At 47.6% G+C, this 20,699-nt stretch overlaps 1 protein-coding gene across 3 annotated transcripts in view; it reads right to left on the reverse strand.

Annotated features, from left to right (window-relative positions):
- Positions 1-20,699, reverse strand: part of TRIM14 (tripartite motif containing 14) — a 64,270-nt gene that overhangs the window by 33,623 nt on the left and 9,948 nt on the right. For all 3 annotated transcript variants that reach the window (XM_074395085.1, XM_010350808.3, XM_074395084.1), the window contains exons 3-5: positions 8,967-9,200; positions 3,807-3,969; positions 807-899 (exon numbers count right to left, since the gene is read on the reverse strand). In XM_074395085.1, coding sequence (XP_074251186.1) covers positions 807-899; positions 3,807-3,969; positions 8,967-9,200 — 490 coding nt within the window. The remainder of the gene's footprint in view (positions 1-806; positions 900-3,806; positions 3,970-8,966; positions 9,201-20,699) is intronic.

The following is a 20,699-nucleotide window of genomic DNA, read 5'->3' on the forward strand; positions in this document are numbered from 1 at the left end:
TATATATTAAAATATTAAAAGTATTCCTTAGGAAGGACAATTGTTTTTACATATTTGTAATTTCTGATTTTCTACAATAAGCATGCATTATCTGTTTTTTTTTTCCAATTGAGACAAGGTCTCATTCTGTCACCCAGGCTACAGTATAGTAGCATGAACACAGCTCACTGCAACCCCCACCTCCAGGGCTCAAGTGATCCTCCCACCTCAGCCTTCTGAATAGCTGGAACTACAGAAGCATACCACCATGCCCACTAATTTTTGTATTTTTTGTAGAGATGGAGTTTCATCATATTGCCCAGGCTGGTCTCAAACTCCTGAGCTCAAGCTGTCTGCCTGCCTCGGCCTCCCAAAGTGCTGTGATCACAGGTGTGAGCTACCGGGACTGGCCCTACATATACAATATTTTAAGAGAATAAAAATGTTCAGCATATATCAGCAAATGAAAACAGATGAGAAAACAGTATGTATAGTATGACACCGCATTTGTAAAATAAAAAGATATATTAAATATATCATTATATGCATGTTAGATGTGCTAAAGCTAAAAGGACAAATAATAGTTGTTCATGGAAGAGGGAAGATTATGAGACTTATTTTTCTTTTGTTTTCTAATTTTCCTACAGTGAACATGTATTGTTTTACTTGTCTTTAATATGTTTTTTAAAAAAAATCATTAAAGATAATAATTAAAAAACCAAATTCTAATGAGAAAAAAAGACGGACCTCCATTTCCATGATCCTCCTCCACCCAACATCCCACTGCCTCCGCCCTCTCCACCCTCTCCCCACTCCCAGGGTCTTACATTTTAGGAAGAGGGATCGCTCTGGTGAGGGGCTGGTTTTCAGCAAGGTACCTGGCTTGGTGCTGGAAGGGTCTGAGAGCTGGCAGTTCATGTCTGTAAGGAATTGTGAGAAATGAGCGCCTGGAGCTCATGCGAGCAGACAAATAAGACATGCTAAAAATACCACACAACTGGAGAGTCGCAGCAGCTGGCCCAAGAGCCATGGAGATTTAAGGGGTTCGTGTAAATTCACAGGGACAGGAAAACCCCAGGATGACAAGGCTGGTGTGGGAGAGCCCTAAATAGGAGGAGGCTGAGGCTCGAACCACCACTGGACCCAACACTCAAGGATGGGCCACGACTCAGGGAAGATGCGCACATTCCAGGGTCAAGATGGAAAACAAGAAAGTGGAGTTGAGTCAGGAAGGTCTGAGTGCCCACAAAGAAGGAAGGAGGGGAGGCCATCCCAGCAAGCGGGCACAGCAGGGCCACTGGGGCCCTTGGCACTTGCTGTGCCCCTCTGCCTGGACAGCCCCCGCACCCTTCCCCTCTTGCCCAGGTTGCCTCCTTCCCAGCTGTTGGGGCTGGAGCTGGCTCAGTGCCTCCCCAGACCTGCCTTCCGCCCCCAGCACTCCCAGCACTCGCCACAGGGGCCTGCGGAGATCAAGCCACCTGCACGCTGTTAAATCAAGTTTCGCCTAAAGCTGTCTCCTTACGTCTTTGAAGTTGGGTCTAAAGGTTTTTCTGTGCATTGTGAACTATAACAAGCGGAGGTGTAAACAGACCGTAGCCTGCCCTTGTGCCAATCACCCAGTTTTTTTTGTTTTTATTCTTTATTATTTTTTTTTTTCTTACTAGAATAGTTACTCTGGATATGGAAATCACCCAGTTTTGGCCAATCAAATGTAGCCAACTGTTTGAACTGTGTTCAAATAAGGCAAAAGCTGAGCTGGAACCAGCCCAGCTGCCTCTGCACCTCACTTCTGTTTTCTGTATGCCACTGTCCTTTTTCTGGCCCTATATCTTCTTCCACCACGTGGCTGCGCTAGAGTCTGTGAACGTACTGAGGCTGAGAAGGCTGCCCGATTCACAAATCGTTCATTGCTCATTTATGCTCCTTTACCTTTAATTTGGGTGAAGTTGTTTTTTCATCAAGGCAAAAGCCTCGCCCCTCCCCCTAGAACTCTAAGGTCACAGGTCCTACTGCCTGGGCGATACCACCACATGGGAAGTCCAACTTCTCAAATCTAACAGGTTCAAACACTTCATTCCCTCCAGTCCTAAATGCTTTCTCACTTCAGACAATGACAGTTTCCTTCTGTTAGTTGCCCAGGTCAAAATCCTGGGATTCGGATTTCTTTCCTCTCTCCCCTGCGACTCCACTTCCACTTCTTTTGTCCCCATTGCTGCTCCTTCTGTGACCAGCTCACTCCCATCGCGCCTCAGGACCTCCACCCTTGCTTTTCCCTCTGTCTAGAATACCTCCCTCAGATGTAACAGCAGCAGAAATCACAATCGCTAAGGCGTACATGGCGCTTATTATGCCTGAGCGCTATGTGTGTAAGAGCTCATTCAATTCTCAAAGCAGCCCAGAAGAGGGGGCTTCGTTATGGTCTCCACTTTACAGATACAGAAACAGAGGCATGGAAAAGGGAGGTGCCCTGTCCATGGCAGGGTTCAGCAGGGTTCCAAGGTGGTACACCTGGGTAGGAACCCAGGAGACCTGGCTCCAGAGGCCATGCCTATGACCACTGTGCTCTCTGGCCCTTCAGACCAGCAGAACCTGCTGAACAAACGCTTCCTTTGAGCCACCTTGAGTGTCCCCTTCTCAGAAGCCTTCCCAACTGCTTATGTAAAACAGCTCCTCGGCCAGCCGTGGTGGCTCACACCTGTAATCCCAGCACTTAGGGACGCAGAGGCAGGCGGATCACAAGATCAGGAGTTCAAGATTAGCCTGGCCAACATGGTGAAACCCCGTCTCCACTAAAAATACAAAAATTAGTCTGGCATGGTGGCAGGCACCTGTAGTCCCAGCTACTCAGGACACTGAGGCAGGAGAATTGCTTGAACCTGGGAGGCGGAGGTCGCAGTCAGCCGAGATCATGCCACTGCACTTCAGTCTGGGCGACTCCATCTCAAAAAAAAAAAAAAAAAAGAAAAATGGTTCCTCCTCCTCATCACTTTCCTGTCCTCCATCTTGCCCTGCTTTATTATTCTTCATAGCAGTTCTTGTCACCTGACGTGTTTGTGCACTGTCTGTCTCCCCCTGCAAGGACTATGAGCACCAAAAGAGGAGAAGGAGCTTTCTTTTGTGCCCTCCTATGCCTGGCACATAAGAGGGGCTTGATAAATATTCTGAATGAATAATGATAGCAGAGGTGAATGAATGAATGAATGAGCACATAAATGAATCAATGAATAGACATTTTTGAGTACATGTTTGGTGCCAGGCCCTGTGGGGAGCTCAGAGGTAGACCCAAAGCTGGTTCCTGCCCTTTAAGTGCTTACAAAGGAGGAGCAAGAAGAGGGTATCCACTTCATGAGCACTCTCCAGCAGGATGTGGGCAGGCCCTGGTGCGGGAAGGGAGAGGGGAGATGGCCAGGGGAGGGAGTGAGCCAGGGCTGGGCTGGCAGGAAAGGGCTTCCAAGGTGGGCACAGCTGTGCCAGCCTGTCTTGAGGGGGTGCTGGGCCTGGGCCCCAGCCAGAGGAGGAGGAGGAGGAAGAGTTGGTCGTTCCAGCTGGGAGCCCAGAGCAAGGCTGAGATATGGCAGGATCCCAGGAGCGATCTGAGGGCAGAAGCAGGGCAGTGTGACGGGAGAAGGGCAAGTCGCCGTCTCAGGAAGGGTTGGAAGTGAAGTCGTGAGGGTGGGTTGGGCACCAGGCCCAGGAGCCCCTGACTGCCCAACCAAGGGCCTCAGTGTGGGAGAGACAGGATGTAGGGTGATGATCTTTGCATTCACCTCTGGGCTAAAGGGCACTAGGGGGGTTAAGGACACAGAGTTGGTCACCTGGCGACTTACTTTCCTTAAGGCGAATGTCCAGTGGCGTCTGTAGTGTACTCTGCATGGCTTCCACAAGACCTTTATAGTAGCTCCTGATGGGCTCAAAGGAGAGGGGCACAGGGTGGCACAGCTCCCCGAGGCTCATCTGCCGCTGCATCTCCTGCTCGGTGGCCGTGTATGCCTGTGTGGGCACACAGGGGTCAGGGTGGCTCTGGGAGATGCAGGCAGTGTCCCAGCCTCCTGTGCTGCGCCCAGGAACAAACCCACACCAGCATGCCCAGGCTCCACCTTGCCCTGGTACCTGTGGTCAGCCCAGGCTGTGCCCCCAGGAGCAGAGGGAGCCCTGGAGAGACCACACAGCAGCCCCAAGGTGGGGGCCATGTGGAGGTGTGATTTTTCAGTGCTGGCACTGGGGATTCCTCCCTCCTTTCCTTCCTTCCTTCTGTGTTCATTCAGGCCTACTCTGTGCCAGCTATGCTGGCAGAGGACAGGGTCAGGCTGACACAGGGGCTCTTCCCAGTGAGGCTTCAGCCTCACACACACTGTGCCATGGGTCTGCGTCGGGTACAAAAAGAGTGAGAGGTCAGTCTCCCTGGGGAAGGAGCCCCTGGAACTTGTACAAAGGTGGAGCAGGAAACTGTGTTCTAAGAAGGACGTCAAAGACCCAGCAAGAGGCCAGGCATGGTGGCTCATGCTTGTAATCCCAGCACTTTGGGAGGCTGAAACGGGTGGATCACCTGAAGTTCTGAAGTTAGGGGTTCGAGACCAGCCTGACCAACTTGGTGAAGCCCCGTCTCTAAAAAAAAAAAAAAAGACTCAGCAAGGTTCAGCTGCAGTGCTGACTGAGGGGGTGTGGCCACCGCAGGGAACATGTGTTCTGTTCTGCACCTGGACGGCCCCTCTTCAGTACCTTTCTGTGTTGTGTGGCTTCAGTAAGGAGAAGCTAGAAAACCTCGTCTCCCAGCCCCCTTTGCACCCTTGATGCAGGAGTCTCACCAGACACCTCCAAGCCAAAGCATGGATTTGGAAGTGAAGGTGAAGGTCGCGATGGTGGCATGTGACGCTCAGGGACAGCGGTGGTGGGGGCTCTGGTCAGTGGTGTGAGTGGTGATGTCTTGCCCAGCAGAGGCGCCGTGGGGCCTATACTGGCACTAACCCCTGCTGGAGCCTGGGCGTCCTTCCTGCTGCCCATGTGTCATTCATCCTGACTCTCTGGCCCTCCTGGAAATCCTACCAGCTACTTCATATTCTTCCATAAACTCCTTTCTTGCTTAAAACGGTTCCAGTGGATTCTCCTGTTGGCAGGTAAGAACCGCGACAGCACTTTCTGAAAGGCTGTCCTGGCCAGCAGTTGGAAGGAAGCTGACTGCCCCCAGTCATCAGGCTTGGCTGGCAGTGGCAGTGCTGCCTGCCCAAGAAGGGGTGGACAGATGTGGGCCTCAGGAGGGAGGAGGGTGGCCTGGCACTCGGCTGTGGGGCAGGGGCAGGCCCTACCTGGCAGCATGCTGTACACTGGGAGGGGGCTGCGAGATGGCCTGTAAGCCCCATTCAGCCTAGGAGGCCGGGAATCTAGAGTCCAGCCTCATTTTGGTGGGGAACCAGGGCTAAGGTCACACCCAGAGCACTGGAATGGAGCTGGTCAGGGAAGACTGAGCACTAGCAGGAAGTCCAGGGTGGGCAGGGAGCAGCTCCGGGGAGGTGAGAGGGGGCTCAGAGGGCAGGTGAGTAGGGTAGAGTGAGGGGTCGATAGAGGACACATGTCACCACCTGATAACCCCAAACTCCAGCACCTAGCACCAGGCCAGACACATGGGTTCTCAAAACATACGTATGATGGAAAAATCAGTGCTTGAAACCAAGGACAGCTGCTTCTGCCTTTGCAGACTCAGAGAACAGGAAACCCAGTCCCTCATCTCTCAGGCCAGAAACTCCGGCGTCATCTCGGGATTCCCCCTACTCATTCTCCAATTCCAATCTCCATTCCTGTGGCATCTCCTGACCTGCCTGTCTCTCCCTATCCCCACTGCCCCTATCTTGGTCCAGGCCACCATCATCTCTCTCCTGGACGTTGTGGCCTCCTCTCAAGTTCCCTTCCAGCCTCCCGTCCTGGTCTCCCCTGTCCATCTTCCACTCTAAAAGTGACTTTTCTAAAGCACTAATCTGACCATGTGACTGCTTTTATCCCTCAGTTCAAACCACTCCAAGGCTGGGCATGGTGGTTCACGCCTGTAATCCCAGCACTTTGGGAGGCCAAGGCGGGTGGATCACTTGAGGTCAAGAGTTTGAGACCAGCCTGGCCAATAGGGTGAAACCCAGCCGCTAGTAAAAACACAAAACTTAGCTGGGCATGGTGGCACGTGCCTGTAGTCCCAGCTCTTCAAGAGGCTGAGGCAGGAGAATCCCTTGAATCTGGAAAGCAAAGCTGCAGTGAGCCGAGATTGAGCCACTGCATTCCAGCCTGGGCAACAGAGTGAGACCCTGTCTCAAAAACAAACAGACAAACAAAAACGCATTCCTGTCGCCTATTGTATTACAGGAAAATGCTAAAATCCATGAAACATAAGGCCCTTCATGAACTAACCATGACCTATGGATCCAGCTGTGTCTGTCAATAATCCCACCCTTATACCCCCTACCCCTCCTCAAGCCAGGCTGAACCCCAAGTAGTTCCCCAGCCTGCCAAGCTCTCACTTGTACACAGTTCCTGTCTGTCCTCTCTGCTCTCCCTATATATACAGTGTGCTCCTACTCATTTTCCAACACCCAGCCCTACCATCACCTCTTCCTAGAAGACTTCCCAGACTGCATCCTTCTCCCAGCCAGAGAGTGTCAGACATTTCTTGGACATAATTTTGCTAGCTTCGTATTTACAAAATTGCTTAAGCTGTACTGTAAATAACTGTTTCTGAGCAAGTCTCCCCACCAACTGTGAGCTCCTAATGTCCAGCAGGTGACCTGGCTCAGTACATATTGATGAATAAACAGATGAACACATAGAAGATGGGAATGCTGGATGACTCAAATCAATAGCTTTGGCACAAGAGAACTTTTTTCTTTTTTCGAGACAGAGTCTTGCTCTGTCACCAGGCTGGAATGCAGTGGCACTATCTTGGCTCACCGCAACCTCTGCCTCTGGGGCTCAAGCAATTCTCCTGCCTCAGCCTCCGGAGCAGCTGGAACTACAGGCATGCACCACCATGCCCAGCTAATTTTTGTATTTTTAGTAGAGATGGGATTTTACCATGTTGGCCAGGATGGTCTCCATCTCTTGACCTCAGGACCCCTCCCACCTCAGCATCCCAAAGTGCTGGGATTACAGGCGTGAGCCACCACACTTGGCTGGCACAACAGAATTTAAGAAAAAGAGATGGCAAAGCCCTGAAACCATTTTATGAGGGAGAATAGCATGCTTCTCTGTGGAAGCACTCCTTTGTATTCCATAGCCTTAAAAAGGATCATTACTTAAAAAGAAACAATTCAATGTACCACTCTGTGCATCTTGCCCTTCTTAAAGCACAATACTCATTCCTAGGAAAGCACCTCACCCAGAATTCAGCTGAAACAGCTGATGATGAGACACAGGCTGAACTGACTGAGGCCACATAAGACACAAGAGTGGAAATCCCCACCTGGGGACTGGCTTTTTTGTCTGTCTTATTTTCCAGCCAGAGCCCATGCTCATCTGTGGTTAGGGTTGGTGCCACTTTTAGTTGTCCCCTGCCTTGTCCCACAGCCTTTAAAGTATCTTGCAAAGGTCCTCTAATACGGCAATATTTTTCTTCATAGCGAGAAAAATGAAGCAAAGAGAAAATCAGACACAAAGTGTTCGCCGTGAAGCCTTAGCCCGGTTAGCAAAGCAGATTTGGCTCTGAGCATCCCAAGGCAAAGGAGGAAACAGGAGGAGCTCTATCAGTGATAAAGCAATTCTAGTGCAGAAGTGACTGCACAGGGGTGTTGCCACCAGACGAGAGTTTCTTCCACGGTTCCTTACAGACAGGAACACCACCCTTGACAACATGCTTTCCCCAAATGTAGCAATGAGTATCGCAGGGGCTATTTCTTTCTTTCTTTTTCTTTTCTTTTTTTTTTTTTTTTGAGAGAGAGCCTTGCTCTGTCACCCAGGTTGGAGTACAGCGGTGCAATCTTGGCTCACTGCAAACTTTTGCCTCCCAGATTCAAGTGATTCTCCCGCCTCAGCCTCACAGGTATGTGCCACCACACCCAGCTAATTTTTGCATTTGTAGTAGAGAGGGGGTTTCGCCATGCTGTTCAGGCTGGTCTCAAACTTCTGGCCTCAAGTGATCTGCCACAGGGGCTGTTTCTTAGACTCTTCCTCAACAAAGCCCAGTGGCCAAGGAGTACCATTGAGCAAACTGTGACTCGGCTTTTGACATGTGCTCAGTAGCTGCAAGGACACCTGCCTTTTCAGGAGGGGTGTCTCAATTTAAGACTATACAGGCAGAGGGCCAGGCAAGGTGTCTTGTGGGTTTAGAGTCAGACCTAGACAGACAGACAGACCTGATCCCAGCTCTGCCACCTACCAGCTGTGTGAGACCAGATAAGTCACTTCACTTTACTGAGCCTCAATTTCTTGTTTATAAAATGGGGTGAGGCCACTCTGCAGAGTTCTAGTGAATATTCGTGCTAAGCTACACAGTGCTTAGAACACAGAGGCCTTTGAAATTGGTGGCTGCTAATTTTTTTTTTTTTTTTTTGCACGCCAGGCTGGAGTGCAATGGCGCCATCTCGGCTCCCTGCAACCTCCGCCTCCTGGGTTCAGGCAATTTTCCTGCCTCAGCCTCCTGAGTAGCTGGGATTACAGGCACGCGCCACCATGCCCAGGTAATTTTTTGTATTTTTAGTAGAGACGGGGTTTCACCATGTGACCAGGATGGTCTCAATCTCTTGACCTCGTGATCCACCCGCCTCGGCCTCCCAAAGTGCTGGGATTACAGGCTCGAGCCACCACGCCCGGCCTGGTTAATATTCTTTAATTAGCCCAAGATGTAGATTATCTTCCTAAAATGTATATTTTCTTGAACACTTGTGTGGAGGCAAGACAGTCTGCATGGTGACCAGGCAATATTCTGTGTGTCAATACTGTGCTCAATGCCACAACACCTGTGATGAAGTGTGGGTGGCAGGTGGCAGCTTTAAGGGCAGTGAACCCAGCATTACCTGAAGCCTCTGGACAGGATCGGGCTCCTGGCTGATACTCCAGACCCTGTTGGAGAGATCGTTCGTGACGTCAAGTTGCTCTTTGCAAGAGTCAACTTGTTCCCTGTACACCTGGAGAGCGAGCTGTGTGTTTTTATCAATGAATTTCTTGGCCGCTTCTTCCTCTTCATCAAGTAGTAATCTGAGTTCAGTGAATATCCCCTTCAGCCAGGTTTTACTTGACTCTGCATGAGCCTAAAAACAGAAAAACCAGTTGCAGATGATATGTTTATCAATCAGAAAACTCAGAATAATCAACATGAAAATAATTAGAATGTCTGAAACATAAGTTCAGCAAAGTGGCCAGTCAGATATAAGATCAACTTATAAAAAACAAGGCTTTCCTATGTACCAGCCATCACCAATCATAAAATGCATGGAGAAATAAAGATCCTTTTGAAAGTGGGAGAAAAAATAGCAAAATATGTGGAAATAAACCTAATAAAAAACCGTATTAGTGACTGGAAAGGTTCATTACTATAAAGTCACTATTTGTCTTTAAATTAGACAATCAAACTGGAATTTGATAAAACTCCAAACAAAATCTTAACATGCAGATTAAAAATTATAAAATTATTAGGAGAGAGAATAAGCATAAGAAAGCCAAAATTGCTTTAAAAAAAATCAATGAAGAGAAACTTGATAACACATTATCTGCCTTATTTGGTAACAAAACAAATGATAAATCGACAGGATCTAAAACCATGTGGCGCAAACACAGATAAAAAGGTCAAAAGCACAAAATAAAGAGTTTATAAAAGAACTCAAATTATGGCCAGGCATGGTGGCTCATGCCTGTAATCCCAGCACTGTGGGAGGCTGAGCAGGTGGATCGCCTGAGGTCAGGAATCTGAGACCAGCCTGGCCAACATGGTGAAACACTGTCTCTGCTAAAAACACAAAAATTAGCTGGGTGTGGTGGCAGGTGCCTATAATCCCAGCTACTGGAAAGGCTGAGGCAGGAGAATCCTGTGAACTCGGGAGGCGGAGGTTGCAGTGACCTGAGATGGCACCATTATACTCCAGCCCAGCCTAGGCAACAAGAGCAAACCTCCATCTCAAAAAAAGAACAACAACAACAAAAGAACTCAAATTATATATAGAGAGATGTGTATATGTATGTGTATTTGTGATGTAACAGTGGCATTTTAGAATTTTTGTATTTTTGTGCTAAAAATATGAAAATAAAAATAATTAAAATAATTTGAGATTTTCCATAATAAAAGGTTAAGGAAAACAAACAAAAGAGAAAGTCCAGTTAAACTAAAGCACTGTACATAAAGTCCAAAGAATAAATCAATTGGTAAAATACAGAACAATTTTTATTTATTTATTTTTCGAGGCAGAGTTTCGCTCTTGTCCAGGCTGGAGTGCAGTGGTATGATCTCGGCTCACTCAACCTCTGCCTCCCGGGTCCAAGTGATTCTCCTGCCTCCGCCTCCCAAGTAGCTGGGATTACAGGTACGCGCCACCACGCATGGCTAATTTTGTATTTTTAGTAGAGACGAGGTTTCACCATGTTGGTCAGGCTAGTCTCAAACTCCTGACCTCAGGTGATCCACCCGCCTCAGCCTCTCAAAGTGCTGGGATTATAGGTGTGAGCCACTACACCCAGCCCAGAAAATAGTTTTTGATCATTAGATTGGAAGATTTTTAAGAGATTGAGATGCAGTCTGTAAGAGTATATGAAGTAGGGCATTTATATAAACTGTGGGTGGTAGGGTCTATTGGTACTTCATTTTAGGGAGCAATATGACAATAGCTATCAATTTTTTTTTTTTTTTTGAAAATAAGTTTTGTTCTTGTTGCCCAGGCTGGAGTGCAATGGTAAGATCTCAGCTTACTGCAACTTCCGCCTCCTGGGTACAAGTGATTCTCCTACCTCAACCTGTGGAGTAGCTGGGACTGCAAGTGGCTATCACCACACCTGGGTAATTTTGTATTTTTAGCAGAAACAGAGATTGATTCACTGTTGGCCAGGCTGGTCTTGAACTCCTGACCTCAGGTGATCTGCCCGCCTCAGCCTGCCAAAGTGTTGGAATTACCGGCGTGAGCCACTGCACCTGGCCTCGAAATTTTAAATGCATATATTCTTTCATGCAGCAGTTCCTCTTACTTTACTTTGATCCTGGAACATGCTTTCACCTGTGCACGAAGATTTGTGTACCAAGATTCTCAGTACATAGCTTTTACACACAGAGACTAGAGAATAGAATTGGCTGGGGATGGTGGTCGGTGTCTGTAATCCCAGCTACTTTGGAGGCTGAGGCTTGAGAATCACTTGAGCCCAGGAGACGAAAGTTGCAGTGAGCTGAGATCAGGCCACTGCACTCCAGCATGGGCGACAGAGTGAGACTCCGACTTAAAAAAAAAAAAAAAAAAAAAAAAAAAAAAAAAAAAGAAGCCGGGCGCGGTGGCTCAAGCCTGTAATCCCAGCACTTTGGGAGGCCGATGCGGGTGGATCACGAGGTCAAGAGATCGAGACCATCCTGGTCAACATGGTGAAACCCCGTCTCTACTAAAAGTGCAAAAAATTAGCTGGGCATGGTGGCGCGTGCCTGTAATCCCAGCTACTTGGGAGGCTGAGGCAGGAGAATTGCCGGAACCCAGGCGGCGGAGGTTGCGGTGAGCCGAGATCGCGCCATTGCACTCCAGCCTGGGTAACAAGAGCGAAAAAACTCCGTCTCAAAAAAAAAAAAAAAAAAAAAAAAAAGAATAGAGAATAGTTGTGGAACCTTAAGAAGTTAAAAGAAAACTGAAAAATAGGCTTCACTGACAGAAACAGAAACAAGGGTAATGGGGAGCTAATGTTCTGAGAAACAGGGTCAACCACAAACAGCTCACTAGCACTCATGCATCCTGTTACAGGCGCTCCGCCCACAGTCCACCTGCACCCAGGCATCCTGTCTGCAAGCGTTCAGCTCAAGCAGCAAACCTTCGAAAACTCCCCCTCCAGTCCCTGCCTTCTTTCTGCCGCCTCGCCCGCAGCTCCCTTGCAATGTAAATAGATCTGCCTTTCCAAACTCAATACTGTCTTGGTAAATTATTTTATCCCCTCTGTGCACCAGCTTCAGACAGTTGTTAGCCATGAAATATTTGGTACAATTTTCAATACGGGATGTGTATATAAGTTAATTATATAAATCGTGCTACATTCGTACAATGAAATAATGTATAGCGATTACCAAGAATGCATTGTGCTGATGCATGCTACAACATGGATGAACATTGAAGACATCACCCCTAGTGAAATAAGCAAGACACAAAAGGACAAATGATTTATCATTCTGCTTATATGAAATATCTAGACCAGGCATATTCATAGAGACAGAAAGTAGAGTCGAGGCTACCAAGGGCTGGGAGTGGGGAAATGGGGTATAATTGCTTGATGGTTTCAGAGTTTCTGGTTGGGATAACGAAAAAGTTTTGGATATAGACACAGGGGATGGCTGTGCAACATTGTGAATATAATTCAAACCACTGAATTGAATACTTAAAAATGGTTAGAATGGCAAATTTTATGTTATATATATTTTATCACCATATAAAAACAAAGAAGAAAATATAACAACAAAAACAACGCAGTAGGTTGGGCGTGGTGACTCATGCCTGTAATCTCAGCATTCTGGGAGGCCCAGGCAGGCAGAGCACTTGAGGTCAGGAGTTTGAGACCACCTGGCCAACATGGCAAAATCCCATCTCTACTAAAATACAAAAATTAGCCAGGCGTGGTAGTGCATGCCTGTAATCCAAGCTAGTAGGGAGGCTGAGGCAGGAGAATTGCTTGACCCCAGGCAGCGGAGGTTGCAGTGAGTCGAGATCACACTACTGCACTCCAGCCTGGGCGATAGAACAAGACTCTGCCTCAAAAAAGCAAACCAAAAAATGCAGTAGACCTATGTGTCCTAGCATGGAAAGTTCTCCAAAAAACAGGTGAGAAGGAACAACTGCAGAGTAATACATGCAAGATGATCCAAATTTATGTAAAATATAGTAAAACAAAACCTGTATATAGAGGGATGTGTGCATCTATATATTTGCAAGTGCAATTACAATGTCTGTTAGTAGTGGTCATGTTTGGTAAGAGGCGTGGCCTGGCAGATGGAGAAAGAGGAGCTCTCACTTTGTACTTTATATAGTTCCACACTATACTATTGTTTAAATTTTTAAATATGACCATTTGTTCATGTATTATTTGTACACTGAAAAAAAAAAAAAAGACACAGGTCAGCCCCCTTCCTCAGCCCAAACAGCTGTACAATCCACATAGCAGAATGACCCCAGCACCCAGCCAGTCACAAGGGGTAGGCAGGCTCCCGTGATACCATGTTCTCTTCTTACGGGGACAGCATGCGGTCTGGCAGCAAACAGGAGATGAGTTCTCTAAATCTGTGTTTCCTATCCAATGCTCCAGGCTGGGGATAGGTTCAGAGGCTAGCTCGAACCACTGGCCTATGGATTATACTGGCTTTAAGCTAGACTTGGCATTCGTCCACATTTATATGGTTGCAATGGGTCACTGAGCCCGGACACAAATGTGTTTTACTGAATGTCCAAATAAAGAAAATGTATTTCAAACTCTTGATTTATGAACACATGTTGAGGCAACGTAAGTACACAGAGGATCTTTATAGAGAAACCAAGAGAGCAAATATCTCCTCCCAACCAAGTATAGTAATAGGTCTATTAACAAGAATACAAGCGGTTTTTATAGATCCACTTTGTTAAGCAGAAAATCCAAAAGAAGCTTCATGACACTATACCTCCTTCTGACTCTCGGCACAAGGATAACCAGTATGGAAAACAGCCACCAGAAAACTTCATGTGTAAGCAGATGAGGCTGATTATGCAATATGGTCAGAAAGGGGTAGAGAGAGAGCGGGGAGAGAGAAAGAGAGCGAGAGAATATCCTGGTCATGAAACAAGGAAGTACGCCATCTGGTTTGGGTCTCCTTGGTTCAAAGTGAAACTGGATCGTAGCTGAACTGAGCTGGAGTTTGAAGAGAGCTGGTGGCTGGGTGAAGGCCTGATGGAGTCTAGCTGTGCAGAGTCTGAGGACTGTGGAAGAGGAAGAAGCTGACCAGACAGGAAGCCCTGGTTAGGGGAGGCTGAGGGATTTTGCATACAGAGTGTAGGCTGCTATGTGAATCCACCTCCGAGTCCCGTGGAGAGTGAGGAGCCAAAGGGAGGGCGCTGCTTTGGTGAAAACTCAGTATGACTTCCAACAGCCTTGCCCTGAAGGCCTTTCATGAGGTGCGCCACCAGGGAAAGGGGCCTGCTGTCCAACCTTGCCCAGACCGTTAGTCTGGGGACTGTTTAGACTCTAATATGGTGGCAGTGGCCGGCAGGAAGAGGCAGGGAGTGGCCTGCCTGCCCTGCAGGGGGATGGACACCAGTGGTATTGTCAAGGTCAGCAGCATGGCCTGCCGGGGTCCCCATCTTTTCATTCCCAGTCTGGCAAAGGCGGGTTCATGTCACCCCACTAGTCCCTTGATCCTAAACCATGGCTCAGTTCCTACAGTGCCTGTGGGTTACAGAGAAAGGCACAGAGCCAACAACTGAGGCCCTTTATTCCACCCACAGGGGTTCTGGGTCTGGTGCCAGGCTGGACCCTTGTGTCTCGGCTCCCTTTCCGGCCCATTCCTGGCTCTGCTCTATAGGGCAGAGGGGCTGAGCCCTGTACACTGCATTTTCAGGATCCTCCTTTAGGCTGCTTTAGTCAATGGGAGGCGGAACTAGAGGAGGATCAGGGGGTGACGGCAAGGGAGCAGCCGGGGCACCCCTCCCACCAGGGCAGTGGCTCCAGGAATGGCTGCCTCCATCTTCCAGCTCCCAAGGACAGGCCCATTCTGGTTCCAGCTTCTGCCCAGGTGGCCTTGGCCCCTGCACTCTGCTAACACCAGCCCAGGGGTGGATATGGCGTCCTGTGGGTGCTAACTGCCTCACCACCCTCTGGTTAGCTGTTCAGCCTCTTCCATGCTTGTGTCACCATTCCCTGCATTAACCTCTCTGTCTAAAACCCTGAAAGTGGCTTCTATCTTCCTGAGTGGACTTCTTGGATTAATGGAGCTGTGGTCCCAGGTCCTACCTTGCTATGTGACCAATGACAAATTATTTCCTTTTCCTGGGTGCCCCCATCTCTAAGGGCCTTTCAGCTTTGACATTCTTTGTTTGCTTGAGACGGAGTCTTGCTCTATCACTGAGGCTGGAGTGCAATGGTGTGGTCTCGGCTTACTGCAACCTTTGCCTTTTGGGTTCAAGCAATTCTCCTGCCTCAGCCTCCCTAGTAGCTGGGATTACAGGTGTGTACCACCATGCCCAGATAATTTTTGTATTTTTAGTAGAGACAGGGTTTTACTATGTTGAGCAGGCTAGTATCGAACTCCTGACCTCAGAGGATCTGCCCATCTCAGCCTCCCAAAGTGCTGAGATTACAGGCATGAGCCATCGCGCCCAGACTCAGCTTTGACATTCTAAATTCCTAACTATATCTGGATTCAAACGACACTAACCAATCATATATACATATATACATATTCTATGATACATAACACATGTTATATATCATATAATAATATGAAAGGGTTATCACTGGAATGGGACTGGTGCTTTATAAGGAGTGGGAGAGAGACCTGAACTACCATGTTAAAAATGCTCAGCTGTAGGGCCGGGCGCGGTGGCTCAAGCCTGTAATCCCAGCACTTTGGGAGGCCAGGGCGGGTGGATCACGAGGTCAAGAGATCGAGACCGTCCTGGTCAACATGGTGAAACCCCGTCTCTACTAAAAATACAAAAAAAAAATTAGCTGGGCATGGTGGCGCGTGCCTGTAATCCCAGCTACTCAGGAGGCTGAGGCAGGAGAATTACCTGAACCCAGGAGGCGGAGGTTGCGGTGAGCCGAGATCGCGCCATTGCACTCCAGCCTGGGTAACGAGAGCGAAACTCCGCCTCAAAAAAAAAAAATGCTCAGCTGGCCGGGTGTGGTGGCTCACACCTATAATCCAAGCACTTTGGAGGCCAAGGCGGGCGGATCACCTGAGGTTGGGAGTTCAAGACCAGCCTGACCAACATGGTGAAACCCCGTCTTTATATTAAAAAAATAAAAAAGGCCGGGCGCGGTGGCTCAAGCCTGTAATCCCAGTACTTTGGGAGGCCGAGGCGGGTGGATCACGAGGTCGAGAGATCGAGACCATCCTGGTCAACATGGTGAAACCCCATCTCTACTAAAAATACAAAAAATTAGCTGGGCATGGTGGCATGTGCCTGTAATCCCAGCTACTCAGGAGGATGAGGCAGGAGAATTGCCTGAACCCAGGAGGTGGAGGTTGTGGTGAGCCGAGATCGGGCCATTGCACTCCAGCCTGGGTAACAAGAGCGAAACTCCGTCTCAAAAAAAAAAAAGAAAAGAAAAAAATAAAAGTGCTCGGCCCCTTCACCTTTGATGTCCTGTGCCACCTTGGGACCCTTCAGAGAGTCTGTGAATATAATATAATATATATAATATTATGTATATTACTATGAGAGTATCAAAAGCGCACTGTATAAAATTTGGAAGATTCTGAAAGAAGAACAGAGCCACTCTGCTATTTTGTCATCTAATCCCGGTTTGAGTAAAAAGTTAGGGTAGAAGGCCGTGTGTTGAATTTTCCCTACACCTGGATGTACTGGCACCCGTTTTAGTCTGTTTTCTATTGCTTATAGCAGAATACCGGAAACTAGGTAATTTATAATGAGAAGGGATTTATTCTTACAATTATGGAGGCTAAGTCCCAAATCAAGGAGCCACATCTGGTGAGGGCCTTCTTGCTAGTAAAGGCAGAGTTTGGATATTTGTCCCCCACCCCTCCCAAATCTCATGTTGAATTGTCATCTCCAGTGTTGGAGGTGGGGCCTGGTGGGACATGATTGGATCACAGGGGTGGATTTCTCATGAATGGTTTGGCACCATCCCCTTGGAGCTGTCCTCATGGTGGTGAGTGAATTCTCACAAGATCTGGCTGTTTAGAAGTGTGTGGCTCCTCCCCACCTCTTGCTCTTGCTCTTGCCATGTGAAGCGCCTGCTCCTGCTTATCTTCACCATGAGTTAGAGCCTCCTGGGGCCTCCTTAGAAGCCAGGCAGATGCCAGCACCACGCTTCCTATACAGCCTGCAGAACTGTGAGCCAATTCAAGCACTTGTCTTTATAAATTACCCAGCCTCAGTCATTTCTGGACAGCAATGTAAGAATGGCCTAATATATAGACTCTGCATGGTCCCAAGGTGCCACAGGGCATTGGATGGTGAGGCGGGGCTGAGCGCTGTAACATGCTAGTTCAGGTCTCTCTTTTGTGATAACCCCTCTCCAGTGGTAATCCTTTCACTCATTACTCTGTGAATGGATTAGTCCATTCCTGAGGGCAGAGCCCTCATGACCCGATCACGATCTCATGTCCCAGTCACCTCTTCAGTGACCTCTCAATACTGGCACATTGGGGATTACTATTCGATATGAGCTTCAGAAAGGACAAACATTTAAATCATGACACTGCCTGAAACGGCATGATGGGAGAGGTAATTAGCCTATTAACAAGGACATAAGAGAAAATCACTTAATGGGTGTCAGCTGGGAATTAATGACCAAGTCCTTCATTGTTCTCTGCAAGGAACTGGTTGGGCCTGGTTATTGGCTTCTGAACAACAGACTTTGGACCATTTTACTGTAAACAGTGAAATGTTTACATTTTGCTGATTTTCATATGTTTACAGATCTGCTTTATGGATTAGTTTTCAGGCAAATGAGTGGACTTTTCCCCAGTGCTGCCTCTATGTAAATAAGAATGGAGCCACACAGTTGCCCCAGACCTCTCTGCCACAAACTACGCCTGCCATAATTCAACAGAAGGCATTGGGATACTTACACACATTTGTGCTTATTGGAGATGCATCACTTCTAGGATTGTGTCCTGAAGGAAATAAATCAAGGTGCCAAAAATATTTACCAAACTGTCTAGAAATTAGGTAACTACCTTAATGAATCACAGGAGATTCATATAATGGAATATACAGCCTTTAATACTGACATAGAAACAGAACCTTTAATGACATAGAAAGTGTCATGATCCTTAACAAATAACAACAAAACTCCATATATAAAGCAACCTATGGTTTTGGTTAACAAGGGAGGAGCTGACATGGAAAACCCCCTTTCTACTTCAAACACAGAGAAATGCTGATAAAATAAGCAAATGTCAAAATTATATTACTAAGTTCCAAATAAAACAAACACAGCACTTTGGGAGGCCAAAGTGGACAGATCACTTGAGGTCAAGAGTTCGAGACCAGCCTGGCCAACATAGTGAGATTCCATCTCTAGTAAAAATACTAAAATTAGCTGGGCATGGTGGCAGGCATCTGTAGTCCTAGCTACTCGAGAGGCTGAGGCAGGATCATCACTTGAACCTGGGAGGCGGAGGTTGCAGTGAGCTAAGATTGCGCCACTGTACTCTAGCCTTGGTGACAGATCGAGCCTCCATCTCAAAAACAAACAAACAAACAAAAACAAAATAAAACTAACAAAGGAAATTCACTGATGCCAAAACCAAAGAGGAAATACAGTGTGAGTGACCCGGCAGGAGCTGAAGCTAAGCGACCTGGAAGGAGTGGAAACAGAGGTGCATGCAGGTGAAAGCCACACCACAATGGGGCCTGGTCATCCAGGGGAGCACAGGCTGCCTGGCCACATTCCAGCGAAAGTGGGAAAGGAGTGACCTGCATCAAGCCAGATCCACAAAGAGCTGCTCCATCCATCAACTAGACACCAGAAAAACTCCACCCACTGGCCCAGGGAAGGGAAAAGGAATCTGGTCATCTATCCAGGGTCATGGGTGAAGAGAAAATCACCAGCAAAACAGATGAAACAACAGGTTTGCATTATAAGCAGGGTTGGAGTCCAAATTCATGGACCTCAAAACTGACAAATAATATGAAAATGAGTCTGGAGCTACTGAAACTCATAGCATCCCCTGAAGATGCTCACGTCACAGTGCTCTGAAGGGGCATGTTCACAACCCAGGATGTATGGGACATCTATGGTAAATACCTACCATAGATGTAGGTATGATGAACAGCCTGCATTTTGATTGCAGTGGTGATTATGCAAATCTATCCATGTGATAAGTTGACATAAAACTATACATATGGCTGGGTGTGGTGGCTCACGCCTGTAATCCAAGCACTTTGGAGGCCAAGGCAGGCGGATCACCTGAGGTCGAGAGTTCAAGACTAGCCCGACCAACATGGTGAAACCTCATCTTTAAAATAAAAAAAACCAAAACTATACACACATACCATCCTTTTTTTTTTTTTTTTTTGGATAGTGTGCTATCGTTATATAACAAGTAACCCTTGGGGCAAACTAGGTCAAGGTACACAAAACTCTACTAGTTTTGCAACTTCCTCTGAATCTATACAAAGTTAAAAAGTTGGGGAAGGGGTCCAAAGAAAGAGAATGATTCCTCATTCCGCAGGCCAAGCTGGTCCAACCTGTGGTCTGCAGGCTGCATGTGGCCCAGGACAGCTTTGAATGTGGCCCAACACAAATCTGTAAAGTTTCTTAAAACATCATGAGTTTTTGGGGGATTGTTTTTTCTTTTTTCTTTTTTAGCTCATCAGCTACTGTTAGTGTATTTTATGTGTGGCCCAAGACAATTCTTCTGCTTCCAATGTGGTCCAGGGAAGCCTTAGACCCTCCACATGGGTCCTAATTCTTTCCCTGGGGGCCCTCAAACCACATCTGCTCAGGGATTTGCAAACAGGAAGCAGCATATTCAGGCTGAACAGCCCCAGCACCTCCCCCAGCCCTTCCAACTTGACAGCTTTCACTTTCCAAATCCTTTGGTACTGTTTATCTTCCAAGCCCAGAGTTCTGTTCCTGAAGACATGAGGGACACTATTAACGATTAAGCTGGGGCCACAGATGTGAACCACAGACATCCTCCGCATACCAGCAAACTGTCATGAAGACACCTGACAAAGAATGGACGTCAGGCAAATGTGGTAGCCAACTCTGTTGCTTGGCATGGTCACAGGAAAAACTGGTGCCAGCTGCTGCCATGGTCAGAGCTGCTCCTCTTTATGTGAAGTAGTCAGGGGTTCCTTTTTTTTTTTTTTTTTTTGGATAGAGTCTTGCTCTGTTGCTCATTACTCTAGAGCACAGTGATGTGATCCCAGCTCACTGCAGCCTCAAGCTTCAGGGATCAGGCGATCTTCCCACCTCAGCCTGTCAAACAGCTGGCACTGCAGGCAAGCACCGCCGTGCCTGACCTTTTTCTTTTTTTTTTTTTTTTTAATTTTTAGTATAGATGGGGGTCTTACTGTCTTGCCTAGTCTGGTTCCAAACTCCTGGGCTCAAGTGATCCCCCAGCCTTGAACTCCCAAAGTACAGAACAAAGACTTTTCCAAATCTCAGTGGGGCAGGCCCCAGGAGGGCCTCCCACCCCAGCCCTCACTGTGAGGACGGAGCAACGGAGGATGTGAGGGGAAGGGGCAGCCCCTGAGCCCCTGCAAACACAGCAAGTTCGTCATGGTCACAATGGTTAGAATAATGTCAGCCTCAACTTCCCATTTATTTATTTATTTATTTTTTATTTTTATTTTTTGAGACAGTTTTGCTCTTGTTACCCAGGCTGGGGTGCAATGGCACGATCTCGGCTCACC

The sequence above is a fragment of the Saimiri boliviensis genome, chromosome 2 (genome assembly GCF_048565385.1).
Source record: "Saimiri boliviensis isolate mSaiBol1 chromosome 2, mSaiBol1.pri, whole genome shotgun sequence".
Classification (NCBI taxonomy): domain Eukaryota; kingdom Metazoa; phylum Chordata; class Mammalia; order Primates; family Cebidae; genus Saimiri; species Saimiri boliviensis.